This window comes from Sarcophilus harrisii, chromosome 5 (assembly GCF_902635505.1).
Source record: "Sarcophilus harrisii chromosome 5, mSarHar1.11, whole genome shotgun sequence".
Lineage (NCBI taxonomy): Eukaryota > Metazoa > Chordata > Mammalia > Dasyuromorphia > Dasyuridae > Sarcophilus > Sarcophilus harrisii.
In genome coordinates this window covers 169,652,517-169,669,562 of record NC_045430.1, presented here as the reverse complement: position 1 = coordinate 169,669,562, position 17,046 = coordinate 169,652,517, and the positions used below count along the sequence as shown (strand labels likewise).

The following is a 17,046-nucleotide window of genomic DNA, read 5'->3' as shown; positions in this document are numbered from 1 at the left end:
TTGTATCCCATATCCATTATAAGCAGCAGTATATACCAAGAATTTTTAAAGTTAGGTAAATTGAAAATTTTCACTCCATACACAAATTAATCTCAATTCCTTTTAATCACCAATTCTTTGAGGTCTATGGTGATTGTGAATTAACTAGTCAGTTCATTTTTTTAAAAGCAGAGAATGTTTTACAAATATAAACCTTAGGTTCCTGGTATGTTCCTGAAAACAAATGTGGAACTTTCTAACTTTAAAATAGCTTGATCTAAAAATAATAGCAATAAATAAAAATTAATTGCAACAATAATTTAAATATCTGATATTTCCAAATTAAGATATGTTCTTTTTCATTGTATCAAACTATTATGAAATTGATATTTTCTTAAAAGTATTAAAGAGGGAAATTGTTCTACTTTTTCATCTATTGAAAATATAACAAAGGCAATTAATTAATTACATTTGGGGAAACAGTTTTTAAGAACCAGTGAAGACAACTGTTTTTTAATTAAATATTAATTTTTATGTTTCAGAGAGGTTTATTTTCATGCTGTAATAGACCATTGTTTCAGATTTTCTTTTTTCTTTTATAATTCATATGGAATTTTGTTTTTTTTTTTCTTGAAAAAAGTTTTCTTTTTATTTAGGAACTTTCACAGTGTCATTAAGTGTAGGCAATGACATATTTTTATGTTTCTAATAAATCTTCTTTTGTTATCCTTTGCTAGGCATTTGCTTGGTGGCCAGATCTATTGGCTGAACATGCAGAGAAATTTTGGTCATTATTTACTGTGGACATGGATTCAGCACTAGAGGCTCAGCCACAAGATTCTTGGGATAGTTTTCCACTTTTCCAACTTCTAAATAACTTCCTAAGAAATGACAGTAAGAGCTTGGATCCATTAATGTGGGTGTGGATTAGGGTGTGGGGTGTTGGTGGTTGTGATTAAGGGCCAGGGAGATATTTTTATTTATACACACACACACACACACACACACACACACACACACACACACATATACATACATGCATGCATACATGTGTTTAGAGAGCTATAGTTTGATTTTCCCAGGACTAATATGTTATATACCTTTCCATCCTCACCATGCAACCAGGATTTCTTAGGTCAGAGTTAACCCTCCTTAACATTTTAAACTGATTACTATGATATTGCTTGAGATTTCATTAATCACCCTTTTTTTCCTCTCATCCATCTTTATGGTATTCCTTGTCAGTTTTTAATGGCAGCAATCAGGAGAATGCTAATAAATGTTTAACAACCACTTCTCTGAAAATCAGTAAACATTTTGAAGTTTAATCTAAATTCTTAACATTTTCTCTATCACTTTCTTCAGTCTAGGCAAGCAATAAAACAATAAACCAACCAAGTTGATGATTTTCCAAATGCAAGTGCTCACTTTGAAATTTTAATAATCATCTCTAAATCTAACAGAGTTAGCTCTAACACACCACTGGGGAAAATCCTCACTTTGCTTCTGATATACTTCTCTAGGAAAACTTTTATAAGTCTATTTATACAAGGAACTTGCAAATATTAATGTCTATGGAAGAAAATTTAGAAATTTACTTTTGTTTCTATATATTTTACTGCAAAGCTACCTCTGAAACTGAACAAGTAAAACATTATATTTCAATATTAAACCACTCTGTTATCAAGGTTTCCAATTTCATCGAATCTCATTCTTTAAAAGGAAATTAAAGATTACTTCTTTTAACTTCTTGTCCAAAGTAGGAATCCTCTCAATATCTAACAGATTGGCTTCCAGCATCTGGTTGAACATTTCTAGCGCCATTATTTTCTAAGACAACTCACTCCACAGCTGACTTCCTAGTATGAAGTCCTTATTCATATCAAACCTAAATCTGTAATTCTTTAAGATCCATTCTTGTTGAATCTAGTTCAGTTCTTATAGAGAAATACAAGATAAAATTTACTTCAAATACTTGAAGTCCCTGATCACACCTTAGATAAATTAGCATTTTCTAGTTCCTACAACTTATACTCATGGGAGATGGTTTCCAGATTCTTCCCATCATAGCTTTGAAGTTGAAAAGGACCACAGAATCCATCTAGTCCAATCGCTTCATTTATTTGTTGAGAAAACTGAAAAGGCGGGTTTAAACAATTTATTCAAAGCCACACAGTTGCTCATTATCAGAATTGGAATCTAGGCTCAGATTCTCTAACACCATCAGTCTAAGAGCACACTGCTTTCTTAGACCAAACAGTGATTTAGTCATGATTTTTTTTTAATTTAATGTTCCAGGAGCTGAACATAACACCCTAGGCATAGTCTAATTAAAGAGTAAAACAAAATTATTGTTTTGCTTCTACCCTCTTATTAATATAAGAGGATTGAATTTATTTAATGATTTTCTTTACTGTTGTTCTTTATTAGCTTTTCTTTACCATTACTACTTATTGAGTTTATGATTATTTATTTAATATCTCTTCTTTTCATGGAAGCTTAAAAATAGATCTGCCTCATATTGGATTTTAAAATTTTGCACATATCCTTGTCATTTTATCTTGTTTATCTTGTGCCATTATTTTAGCCTGTGAAGATCATTTAAAATACCAATTATCTTATTCACTGAATAAACTGATTCTCCCAGTTTTATGTCATTTCAAAAAGGTTTTATTAAAAAGCTAATATACATAATCTACCTTGTTGATACCATGACAAAATTATTTTCCAAATAGTTATATAAGCCCTATTCAATTGCTCATGTGTGAATTATCTGACATAAATATTTGAATTCTTGTTTTGACTTACCCTACCATCTAATAAATTTCTCAACCATCCCATTTACCTACCAACAGCCAACAAGTCATCAAGTCAAGGCAACAAGAACAGATTTAGTGCTTAATATGTGCCATACAATTAAAGACAAAAAGACAGTCCCTCACATTCAAACAAGTTAACTATTTAACTTGTATTTAACTAAATGTATATAAAATAGATGTAGCTTTAGTGAAAAGCCTTTTAAGGGGGAATAAGGAGAAAGGGGAGATATTAAGGAAATATTTAGAGCAAAAGACCAAGAAATGCTTCCTTTCAGCCAACATCTGCTCACTGAATACTGAATACTAACAGTTTAATTTTTAAAAAGTACAATTAAGAAGGTAAACCTGTTGAACAAAAAACATTTTTCAAAATAAAAACATTTTATTTTTCTCCCTAGTTATTAATAAAAAAAGTTGATGTAGTTAGGTTTAGCTATGGGCAATTTTATGGTTCTTGCTATATTAATCATAATAGTCAAGCATTTTAGAAGAGATGCATTATTCATTTTACTTGTTTAACATGTTGACATAAGCTTTTTTGCTGTTTGATCTTTTTTTTGGCAAAATACAGAAAATATATCTTACTATCAGATTGATGAATTTTTTGACTGTAGCAATTCTCGACAGTTAACTCTTTTTGAAAGAGATTGCAGTCTGCATCCATGGAAGTAGCGCACAGTCCACAAAATCACAGATCCTTTAAATAGTGAAGGATGCACTAATATATAATATTTTGATGTTCATTGACTTGTGACATTTGGCTATTCTGTAGGAGATGATGACATATTCTCTTTACAGGTTGTTTCGGAAAACCTTCATTAGAACTTTAGGGAATTATTTTATGTTTCTTTTTGGTAGCAAGTATTTCAGCATAATTATAACTGGAAGGTGAGAAACAAAAAAGGACATTGAAATGGCAAAAATTTTAAAAAAATAAAGTTTCCAGTGAAATTGACTTTGAGTAGCATGCTACTTTTCTAATGTTCTTCATATCCTTACCTTGATATATCAGATTCCTCTGATATTAAATACAAAATGCATAGAATAAGGAATTTCAGATTTATTTTAATTCGCTTTTAGTTGAACCACCAAAGTAAAAGCAAATTACTTATTGTTGATCTGGATTTTAGTTCCATCAATTTTTGTTGTGTCTAGATTTTGACTGTGATTTTAAAAATGATTACCATATTTTAAAAAACATCAATTATTTTTGAGAAAAGCAGCTCTTTAGTGCATTCAGATAAATGGAAAAGTTCCCCTGTGTCATAATTTTCTTTGAATACCAAGTGTTGGGTATAGTTTAGGGAATTGGAAATGGAATATAGACCTTTATCTCAAGTTTACAAATTGCAACCAAAAGTTGTGACCAGTAAACGCATATTTATAACATGTATATCATATAAAATAATTGTTGATGTTCTTATCAATGTATAAATATTATATGTTGATTATAATGAACTATGTTGTTTGGTCATTATGAAAAGTTGTGTTATTTAGTTAATCACCTGCATAATTTTATAAATTTCATTTCATTCCAAAAGCCATTGTTTGAGATAACAAAAGTCCTGCACTCTATGGAAGAAATTCAGAAAAACTCTAGAATTTTTATACATTTAGCTCCTAAAAGTAACACTTATAAATCAGAACTGAGATACAAAATTTATATCATATTGATTTAATTGAAAGGATCATTTCTAATGTCCAAACTCTAATAGATGACTAAATTTAATATAAGCAAAGGTAAGCTAATGTTACATTTTAAGCAAGGCAAAAAGAAATCACTTGCTAATTGGGTTTACAGAATTACCATTAGACAATGGTATTGAATGTTCTGAGTCGTTAATTCAACAATAACAATATTACAGATTTCTCTGAGATTGTACTGGATTTTCAGGCTGTTGAGAAATACCTATATTTCATCCTAACCATGAGATGAATCTTTTAAAATCATACATTTTTAGAAGGAAATGTAAATGTCACCTTGTCCAACCCTATCATATAATGAAGAATTGGGTTTAAGTGACTTGCTTAAAGTCACACAGGTAATAAATGGCAAAGTAGGGATTTGAATGCAGGTTCCTCAGTTTCTAATCCATCATTAGAAAGCTGGGATTCTTTTGCTTTTCTTTGCATCTCCATTGCTTAACATAGTACCTGATACATAGGTGCTCAATAAATATTTGTTTGCCTGAGTAACTTATTCTTTCCATTACAGCGTTTTATGAGGTATCATTTAAATGTTTTTCTTGTTTGTTTTCTATTTTTCTTCTACTGTTATTAAAAAGCAGTCTTTTTATTTTTTAAAGAGATTTAACTTTTGTTCTAGATCTGAATTAGTAGCCAAAAAGTTGAGAATCCATCCTGCACTTATGAACCCAGTTCATCTAGTAAAGATATTAGCTTCCCAGTCCTATCCTTTAAATGTAATATTCAACTCTGGAAGAAAGACAATTGATATTCTGTTTTGATTTGTCATAAAGCTTCTGAGACAAAAAGCTGTCATTGAGTATCATAATGATTGCCAATTGATAAGTGGGGGAGAGAGAGAGATAAGAGAGGGGGAGAGGAGGGAGGAAATCTTTTAAATATGAAATTGGCTTCTTGTTTCAGGGGGGAAAAATTATAGTGTGTTTCTAAGCCTAAAGTTAGCCATGATTAGGAGAAGACAACTCTTCAAATCCTTGGAGGTTATATACCGTTTCCTCCAGGGAGGAGTACCAGCTGCACCAGAGTTAAAGCAACTGTCCCCAATCTCCCACCCCTCATAGTCTAACCCACTGATTCCCAGAGCAAGAGTAGACAATGAAAACAAACTCATACTCCTTAACTTCCACAACAGAAAGAATGTCATAGCCAACCTATTGCTTTTCCATCCTTTTCCTTCAATTTACTACTCTCTCCTCCTCTTCCATCTCCCCCACCCCCACATAAAGAGATAATTAGATGGGTAATCACTTTAAATAGATTCTGAGGAAACAGTTTTGAAAGGGAGATTTATTAAAATTGAGGAGAAATAAATATGTTTTCATAATGAAGCAATTAGCAGGATAGCTAAATGATACTGAAAGATATGATGATAGAGTAAATAACAAATGCTAGTTTGCATGCTATGATCCACAATTTCCTCAATGATAATAGATACAGCAAGTGACCATTTCTGACAAATGACAGCCATCTGGAAATTGCACAAATGATTTCTTTCAGCATGACTGAAAGGCAAAAGCCTTGCAGCTAGTCACCTTTTAATCTGTGGATATGCTAGCAAGTGGCAAATGACCATTCTCCTGGGAACTGACTCCCAAGTGAAAAATACCACGGTGCTTATTCTTTAATTAACAGCCTTTTCACATTGCTAGCACATTAAAGCCATCAGAAAGAACACCCATGCTTATATAATCAATGTCACAGAGTCTCTGCCTAAACAAATAATAAATGTTCTGGCTTTACACTAAGTGAAAACCTATTCGTGAAGACTTTCACCTTCAGAAAGATAAGCTCATAAAAATCTAAAAAGAAAAAATTGGAATGTGGTCTCATGAGGATAAAAAGGCTAGTGTTAATAATTAACAAGGAGAGTGAAGTGGAGTCAAATTAGCCATAATAGAGCCCAGAGTGACTGGCAAAGTCACCTCTCATTATCAAAAAACTCATTAAGAAATGAAGAGGTGGAAATCCCACTGGGTTATTCTCACACTGAGGCTATATCAGAGATTATTTTTTCAGATTTCTTTCAAATGCAGAACTGTTAGGTCACCATATTGCATATTAGGTTAATCTTCAAGCTCTGAAATATGGAGGGCTGACACCTGCATGTTATTCTACCTCAAGTGCTTAAAGGAGTTCTACATCTGAAATTCAAGAGTTGTTGTTTATAAATTTGTCTACATACACGGCCTAGAAGTAATGGAGCTTTTAAGTCTGGATGCCAAAATAGCTTGCTAAATGACCACTCTACTAAAGATTCTAATTTTTTTTTTAAATTGAGTTCAAGCCTGCTCATCAAAATATATTTTAGATCAGTCTGATTACCAAAAACAAAAAAGAAGCAAGATACAATCACCTGCTTTTCTTTCTCATTAAATTCTACAAACCTGTCTTTAGTCCATTACTGGACTAAAGGTTCTTATGAAGGTTCTTATATTTTAATCAACATCTTTATTATAATTTTATAAATTTGGGGAAAACATTCTGCTCCACTAAGATTTACAGATTTATATCACGTAGCCTTACAGAAATAGCTGTGAGCCCTCTCCACATTTATCCATGTCAGTTATGATATACATGTTGACCAACATGGCTTATTAACTTATATAATAGGGCTCTAGATTATCATGAGTTCCACAATATTGTGGAAGGAGAGGACTGGCATAGAAGTCATAGAAGGGCCATAGAAACATAAAACAAGTATTCACCTTTTAAATGTATCTATTTTATTTTTGTGTAAATTTATTTCCATTTACTTAGATTAATAATCATCAAATTGATCTTTGTTACTCAAATAACAGTTCCTGGACTCTGGAATAGAAAATATAAAAACTCATGAAGCAGGAAGTAAATCAAACAAAATAATTGAGAGTTGACAATGATGATGGTGATGATAATAATGATAATTCAAATTCTTGTGATATTTAAAATTTACAATGTACTTTCTTCATAATAATTCTCTAAGATAGGAAATGAATTTTTATTATTGTCGTTTCATAAAGTCAGAGAGGTGAAATAGACCTACTCATAGTTACACAGTTAATAAATATAATGTATAATAGGGCAGGTGTCAAAAAGAGATCTCCTGATACAAATTCCAAGGCTCTTTGACTGATTCAATTTAAGTTATAAGAATTTTTTAGTCCTGCCACAATAGAGAATAATCAGTACAAGGTCCATTTGGAAGTCCTATAGATGGTAAAGTCTTTAAGACCCTTTTATTTGCAGATGATATTATGCTGATTGCTTCAAGACTCAAAAAACTATGGAGTTTTACTCAAAAGAATCCATAAGGACAAGAAAGATAGCAGCCTAACAGTTCATACAGGGGAAAAGATGAATGAAAACTGCTTATTGCCAGACTTTTATAGGAATTAAAATATCAGTTTATACATCCAAGATGAGCAGTACCAGTGGAGACATTAATATGATTAGAACTGGAGGATACTTAAGTCCAACCTGCTCATTTTTCAAATTGAAAAAATGGAAGCCCAGAGAAGCAGCTAATTGATTTGTTTAAAATCACACACTAATAAATGGCCAAGACTGGATTTGAACACAAATTCTCTGATACCAAATCCATGACTCTTTCCACTACCATGTTATTTCTCAGTAAGTGAAAGAGAGGGGCCTGGATTGAATTCAAGAATTATATATGGTACTCTCCAACAAAAGAGAAACAGAGAGAGGGAAGGAGAAAAAGACAAAGAGAAAGGGAGAGAGGGAAGGAGGGAGGGAAGGAGAGAGAATGTATGAATATATTCTATGTGAAGTGTTGTATGACTATGAACCTTGGAAGCAAATTATTTTTAAAGTATCAGTCTTAATATGTGATACAGAGAGCAATGAAGAATGGAGATTTCATGTAGACTACAGAATTCTCAGTGACGACTTGTATATACAAAGTAGCATAAGAATTGATAACATGAAAATGTATTACTTAGAAAAGAGTCAGATGGAATGAAAATGAATGAGTGAAAACAAATGGATAACTTGAGTGTAAAAAGACAAAGAAAGACCTCTATCATGATGGCTTTAGCCTCAATGGATAATCTATTGGAAAATATAAGATTCATACAGGATGAAAAGGCATAAATGAATTGCAATCTGCACCAATGATGGGAATAACAATAGTGATAAGATCACAGGTTCATATCCTGTGTTTTTATAATATGAAAAAAATCATTTTTTTCTGTCAAGAACAAATAAACTCTTTATAGTGTCTTTTAGTTTCTCAAAAACTAACATTGTCATCACTAATTCTGATTAGTTACTCTTAAGGAAAGGAGATAAACAAGAAATAGGGATTAGGGCTTCAAATATATATACATACACATAAACACATACACATACATACATATTTTAGCCCCTCAAAGTAGCTCATGGACCGCCAAAATTTAAGAACTACCAGACTATTATAGGGGAAAACAAGTTAGTACAGTGGCACAGTGCCAGGCCTAAAGTCAAGAAGACTCATCACCCTCAGTTCAAATATGGCCTCAGATAAGTACTAGTTGTGTGACCCTGGGCAACTCACTTAATCCTGTTTGCCTCAGTTTACTCATCTGTAAAGGAAGCTGGAGAAGGAAATGGCAAACACTCCATTATCTTTGCCAGAAAAAAATCCAGATGAGGTCACAAAGAGTTAGACATGACTAAAATGACTCAACAACAATAAGGCTATTAGAGTTATACTTCATTTTATATTCATAGGGAAATATAATTTCTACAAAAATAAAGGCCTTTAAATTCAACTTATTCTCAAATGAATCCTTTAAAGAGTTCTTTAATAAATTGAAGAATTTATTGCACAGAGATTTAAAATACAAATACAGAGAATTCAAGAATACAACAGGAAAAACCACTGGTTTTGGAATCAAGGCAGACATGGGTGCAAATCATTCCCATTTCCCTTAGTAAATGTATGACCATAAGTAAGTTAATTCATTTTTCTAAGCTCAGGTTCTTCATTTATAAAATTGATATTCATGGTGATTGGAAGAATCAAATCAGATAACATATTAATATAATTTGCAAATATTAAAGTGCTATGTAAGTATAAATCAATGTTTATTATATATTGTTTACATTTGTATTATATAGAATATATTAGTCTAGTATTACATTTCTGAAAAATCATCACTGCAGTTATAGATCGGGATATTATTGAGAGCATCTTGGAAGAGACTATATAATCAATTAGGGAGTAACTCATGAAATGAGTAATAGAATAGGAAAGAAGAATGGTTGCAAAAGTGAAAGGGAATAAGGGAGTGAGGGAGGAAGGAAGGAAGGAAGGAAGAACTTTTGACTAGTGGTTAGCCTTAAATAATAGTCATTAAAAGCATATGGAGAAGATGAAAAAGTTTATTATGATTCCTGAGGCTGCATATTATTAAAAAAGGTTTTGACAATGTTCAATGATCTACTGTGGATGGGAAGCAAATTGGCATATGGGCAACTGTAACAGAAGAACATATATTTATGTAGAAAAATGATAATGGGTGAAAATTACAGTGGCATTTATTCATTTTAGTCTCATTTTCTCTCATTTTTAAATTTCCTTTTTTCCTTTCTACCTACATTTCCCCATCTTCTTTAATCTTTTATTGCTAAAAATAATGAGTTCAACTTTACCAAATTTAAATGTGAATTTTCATAGATACTGTATTTTGTTTGTTTGTTTATTGAAAACCATAGCTAAGACAGGTACATCTAGTTGGTTTGGTGATTAGAATGCCAGGTCTGAATCAGGAAGACTCATCTTCCTTCTTTCTGGCCTCAGATACTATGACCCTGAAAAAGTCACTTAACCCCATTTGCCTCAGTTTCCTCATCTGTAAAATGAGGTGAAGAAATGGCAAATCACTTCAGAATCTTTGCCAAGAAATGGGTTCATGAAGTCAGACACAACTGAAAAACAATATCAAAGATTTAGCACTAGGGAAAAAAAAACTAAAGTTAATCTAACCCAACCCCCTCATTTTACAGATGAGTTAAATAACTTTTTAAAGATCCCACCAAAAAGTAAGTAATGAAGCTAGGATTTAAACATAGTTTCTCTTTCTGTTACCTTTAACTTTAAAAATGGCACTGATAGAATGTATGTGATATATTAGTGAGAGTGCAAGTTTAATAACCATTCTTGAAAAAATTGGCCTTTGCATGTTAAGTGATAGGAATTTTCTAAAGGAAGAAATACCATATTCATTTTTATAACTAAAAGCAATAATATTATGCTTTCTAGAACTGAGAAATGAAGAAAATCCTGACCTTTTCTATTTTCATATAATGGTAGCCTAGTAACTCTAGATAAATTAATTAACTTCTCAGAATCTAGGTAACTCCCTAAGACTTGAAGTGTAGAAAAAAATAACATATAGGAAATTCCTACCAGGAACTTCTTGTATCAAGGAATTTACAAGTTTAGTCCCAATGTAGCTCCTACTTCATAGGATTATAGGATGAATTCATAAATCAAGAAGGGATGCCATTCAGTAAATGTTCAGTGGTCTTGTCATTGGGTTAAAGAATAAAACTTAATATTTGATAGCATTCATTTTAAATGATTTAATATAGGTGTAAATAGATGTTACCAATATTGATCAACAAAGTAGAATTTATCTACTTGTTAGACAAAATTCTCCAAGAAATTGTTTCTTCTTTTTGATTTTTTTAGCTGCTTATCTATTTAAGCAACTGCATTTTTACCTGCCTATGTTATCTATTTATTTCCAGTTAGGGTTGTGGTTTTTCATTTTCTGCTTTGTATCATTATATGATAATACTTTTTGATGTTATGAATTTCTTATGTATTACTTTATGAAAAGTGACTATACACATGAGTATCACTAATCTATAGTAAGACTTTTAAATATAAGATTTTGTGTATATATATATATATATAGTATATACAATTATGTATATTTTAGAGGTGTCTATATGTACATATGTACAGATATACATATATATGTGTGCTATTCCTCTTCCAAATTCAAAAGGAAATTTTCATGTTCTATATTTTTTGCTTATATTTTTATCTGTTAAAAGCATAGATTCTGGTAAAAGCCAAAGTAGATGGTATGATAGACCTAAATCTGAGTGCCAGCTTTCATATATATTAGCCATATGAACATGTGTAAGGTCACTAGCACTTCAAGACCACAAATATTAACTGTGCATCTTAATTGCTGAAGAAGTTCCCTACACCTATGAAGTCAGGTCTGGACAAAAAGATTTCATGTTTCTTTTGTCGTACACACATTTAGTTTTTATAACTTATTAAGACAATGTGCAAAGAGCATTAGTATTCATCTTGATAGGTGTTATGTAAATGTTAGATCAATGTCATTATTATTGAATTAGTTCCTAGGTTAAAATGCTCACTTACATAACAGATTATTGCACTTACAAATGAGCAGTCTCCATCTGATCAATTGTAATACTAATTTCATTAGACATTCAGGGATGGATGGGCTGACAGAAACTACTAAATCACCTTTAATTCTTTGAAAACACCCACATACTCCCCAATGAAATATCACTGAATTTCTGTTTTTTAAGATCATGAAGGTAAATACATGATATAACAAAAAAGAAAAAAAATTATTCTTTAGCTTTTTGTTATTTAAATGGGGATTTTATTGCATCTGTTCATTGGATGTAGCTATTTTGTATGCTATGGGCAAACCCAGAAATGAGAATGTATAAAGATTTGCTCACCCATTTGGGGATAATATAATATAATACACACACACATGTGTGTATATATACATATATATATATATACACATCATATGTATATACATATATACACACATCCACTCATATTCCTTTTTTCTGATTTACCATCTTAGCTGCAGCTAAGCAATTGTATTAAAATTCCATTTATCAAAATAAATAATTAAAAATATTTATTGTTAAATTCCCCTAAATGTAAATAAGTACCTCTAGATCTCATTAATCTTATTATTGTACCCATTTAAGTATGCATCATTTGGTGTGCATAGCTTCTAGAGTTGACAGAAAGAGGCAAAATTAGAGACAGACTAAAAGAGAGACAAAGAGAGTGTTTAAGTGATAAAATCCCATATTTTAGAATTCCATTGGTACTTGGTAGAGAGCACTAAACTATGCCATCTCTTAAGGTAACTTCTATGGTTGACTGACAAGTAATAATTAAAACTTTTTCTTACTTGACTAATGAGGATATTAATAAAATTTTAATTTTTAAATAAGATTAATTTTGTAGTAACTCTTGTAAGAAAAACTTTATAAGGATCAATTCCAGTGATAGATTAGAAAAAATGTATTTAAATACAAAGAAGACATGAAACCAACTATTATCTGTTTATTGTAGTTTCTAGGTTAAATCTAAATTAATAATAACAATAACTGACTTTTTACAGATTGTTTGTCTCATTTAGTTTTATCATTATCCTTCCCATGTTTGCAGATAAGGAAACTAAGCCTTAGAGTGGTATAGTAGTGCTGAATCTAGTGAGAAAAATCTGAATTCAAATCCAACACAATTACTAGCTATGTGACTCTGGGCAAGTCATTTAACCTGTCTGCCTCAGTTTACTCATTTGGAAAAATGGAGATGATAATAAGCACTACCTCAGATGGTTGTTATAAAAATAAAATTATATTTGCAAAGCACTTTACAAACTTTAGGGACCTATATAAATGTTAGCTGTTATTAGAGTAAATGTCTTGATGAAGAGCTCATAATTAGTGTCAGAGTTTGGATTTAAACCCAGACATCTTCTGGTTTCAGGTTCAGGTCCAGGATTCTTTCCATTATGCTGTCTTTCTATTGTAATAAACAATAGGTAGTAACCATGGCTATCTCAGTTCTCACCAATCTTCACTAGCAACATTTTGATTAGATTACAATTAATTATTGAATTGGATAGAGTTAGGCTTTGGAATCAACCTCTTTTTCCCCTTTGCCTTTTTCTTTTTCTTTTCTCTTTTCTGTTTTTTTGGGAGTATTTGTTATCATTGTTGTTGTTTGTCTTAAATTAAACTTGCCAGAGAATAAAATGGTTTAGGTGTTCGTTATTCCAGAATTGTTTCTATGTATCAACAGCATTTTGACAATAGTTACAATAAGCATGAAGTGAACTTTTCATTAGTCTGTCATCCCTGTAATCTTTAACATGGCATATAATGAGTTCCATTCCCCTTTGTAGGAACGAAATCTTTGTGTTTTTAGTTGGGGAAGAATATTACAACACACACCAAAACAGCTTCAACTTCTTAGCTCAGTTGGATATAGGATCCAAGAGTTGTTGAATGTTAATTTCCATCTGATTACTAAAATTGAAATCTTTATCAACATAATGGTTATAAACTTACTAAATGGTTAAAGAAAACCAAAGTGTTTGTTTGACCAGGAAAACAAATGACTTGGGTGGGGGGGATGGACATGGTTTTTTGTATTTGTGGTCTTTTGTGCCTGTGAAAAAAACCAAAACATTTTAGTGTGTTATTAATTCAATATGTATCAATAGCATGACATATAAATCAAAAAATTACTATGTCGTTTACCTTGATAGAAGCATAGTATCCAGAAGCCCTGTATTCTTCCTCTTCAGACCATATTTAAACTACCAAATTCAGATCTCTGTTCAACATTTTAAGGAGATTAACAATTAGAGAGGCAATAGGACTTCCTTTTGAGAAAATGTCATAAGTCTATAAAAAACTTTTGAAATAATCAGACATAGTACTGGCAATAAAAATATTATAGGTGGCAAGAGGTGGACAAGAGAAATATAGATGTGGAAGTCATCTATGTTATAACTGAAGTCATCGAAGTAGATAAGATCACCAAATATGAAAATGGATGAGGTTCTAAAACGTATCTGTAGAGAATAGGTATTCTTTGTGCCTGTGTTTAGGCAGGAAAAGAATAGAGGCAATAAAAGAGTTGGAAAAAGGATTACAAAAGGTAGACCATGAGAACTTAGTGTCTGAAGCCAGGAAAGAGGGGAAAGGATATCAAGAAGGAGGAGGTGATCCACAGTATTCAGTGCCACAAAGAAGATAAAGAAAATATTTCATCGAATTTGGCAATAAAGAGATTATTAGGGTGTTATTCTACATCAAGTTTTTAATTAAGATTTGTGACCAAAAATTTCAATTATTGGTATTTTATAAGAATGAGGAGAGAATCCAAATGGCAACAGGTGATGAAAAAGTGGAGTCAATGTATTATTTCTCTGAGTTTGACAGCAAAGGGGAGGAGAAGAAGAGAGAAGAAATGGGAAGGACAGTGAAGAATGGAAAGCATTTGTAGTGAGGGATAAACAGAGACATGAGAAAATCAATCAGTCAATAAGCAAGTTTTTTTGTTTTTTATTTTTATTTTTTATTTTTTTGCCAAATGCTTATGTGACAGGTACCGTGCTAATTGCTGGAAATAGGAAAAAGTGGAACACACTTGATTTCAAGGATGTTACATTCTGAGGAGGAATACAACATGTACATCCACATATATTCCCATTTTTTTAATAGAGCGGCTAGTTGATATATTGATTAGGGCACTGGCCCTGGAATCAGGAGGACTTGAGTTCAAATTTGACCATAGACATGATACTTACTAGCTATTTGACTCTGGCAAGTCACTTAACCCTGATCACCTCACCAAATAAATAAATATAATCCAAGATGGCTTTGGAAAGCAGTACTTCAGTGCAGAAGGGATGATTGACAGAGCAGGATCACAGAGGAAATGGGAGAACTAGACTAGAGGTGGGAGGTTAAGCTTAGCAAAGACAAAGGACACCAAGTTCTCTGAGATGAGAGATGAGAAGCCTGTATGGGGAATAGAGTTTGAAACTGAATTCATGCTACATTTGCTTGCATTAGAATATTTGGTGTACTGAGCTTTTATGGAGATCCAGAAGACTACATCACAGGTATAAACAAACCACACAATACCTATTAAAAGACCCTCATGAAAAGTGGAAATATTATATAATAATTTTCAGAAACAACCATGTGTAAAGCTTTATATGCAGAAACAATTAGAGTTTGGTGGGTTTTTTTAGATGACGTTTAGAAGAAGATGTAATATTCAACAAAGGAAGCATCCTGTTGCAATGTGAATTTTATGAGTTCTTTATGATAGAAAATTCAGGAAATGATGTTCATCCATGTTTTTCAAAAGCCTGTAGTTATTCACACTGATGAACACTGTTTCTCTTTGGATATTACAGCCCTTTTGTGTAATGGAAAATTTCATAAGCACTTGCAAGACATCTTTGTTCCCCTGGTCGTTCGCTACGTGGATCTCATGGAATCTTCCATCGCTCAATCTATTCACAGAGGTTTTGAGCAAGAATCGTGGCAGCCTGTCAAGTAGGTACCCACCTAGTATGAATGGTGCCTCTGCATTCTTATACCTGACCTTGTAAGGGTCACCTTGAGCTGTTTCTCATGGCATTCCCTTCCCACATTGTTTGTTTCTTCACAGGAACATCGCCAACAGTCTTCCCACTGTAGGTCTTCCAAAAGTTCCAAGTCTGCCTCTTAATCTTCCACAGATCCCTAGCTTTTCTACACCATCCTGGATGGCTTCTTTATATGAGTCCACGTGTGTATCCTCACTTTTCTCTCAGTGGCGTGTTAGCTAGTGCATGACCTTGCCATGTTGTGTACAGAAGTATTGGGTGTGCATGGCATTTGTAATTGTTGGCAGAGAGACACCACACAGTGAGTGTGTATATGTGTGTGTGTGTTGTTGCAGCTATTGAGCTAAGCATAGAACATCAGTGATTAGCGATTTAGAGCACAAAGTCACAGCAGTGTGATATAGTTAATATCCCACTTTACATCAATGGAACAAAGGTCATTTAAGACCCTGGTGGATGACTGTGAACTAAATGGTATAAATACAATCCTTCATTTTTAGCTAATGAGCAAGATAAGCTGTTTCTCTCAGGGTCTTTAGGCTCACCTTACTCTTAAATAACTAAATGACTTCTCTAGTGCATGAAGGAAATTGTGCTGAAAACATTTTCAATGATAACAGACATTTTTTCTATTTTTGTTGAAATTCCATATTTAAAAGGGTACTATCAGGAAAGAGGTTGAGCTTGCCATTATTCCAATCTTGCAATCATTCTTTTGTCTTTCCAACATGCACTAATCCTCTATTGGTGTTCTTATTTTTAAATGGTCTTTATGATTTAAAAAAAACCTCCATAACTTTTCTTTATAAATCTTCCATGTGTTCTGCCATATAACCAAGATAATATAGACATTCCTCTATCCAGTACTAAATCTAAGTATCTTATAGTTTGATAGGACTTGGGATATTGCAAAGCATTGGGATATTGCAAAGCATTTTCATGTTACATTATTTCTCTATATTCCCATAACAGATCAACAAATTCAACACTTTAGATAGGACAAGGATTGTTATCCTCATTTTAAAGATGGGAAAATTGAAATACATGATGATCAAATGATTTGCCCAAGATCCTATAGTGAAGTGACACTGGAAATCTGTCCAGTCTCCTTCTTTTCTAAA

The 17,046-nt window shown here is 32.2% G+C and overlaps 1 protein-coding gene across 13 annotated transcripts in view; it reads left to right on the top strand.

The window, feature by feature from the left end:
• Positions 1-17,046, top strand: part of CADPS2 (calcium dependent secretion activator 2) — a 678,697-nt gene that overhangs the window by 577,469 nt on the left and 84,182 nt on the right. For 7 of the 13 annotated variants that reach the window (XM_031938931.1, XM_031938932.1, XM_031938929.1 and 4 more), the window contains 3 exons: positions 717-873; positions 15,731-15,872; positions 15,988-16,107. In XM_031938931.1, the coding sequence (XP_031794791.1) occupies positions 717-873; positions 15,731-15,872; positions 15,988-16,107 (419 nt within the window). The remainder of the gene's footprint in view (positions 1-716; positions 874-15,730; positions 15,873-15,987; positions 16,108-17,046) is intronic. The other 6 variants (XM_031938941.1, XM_031938939.1, XM_031938940.1 and 3 more) reach the window with 1 other exon arrangement.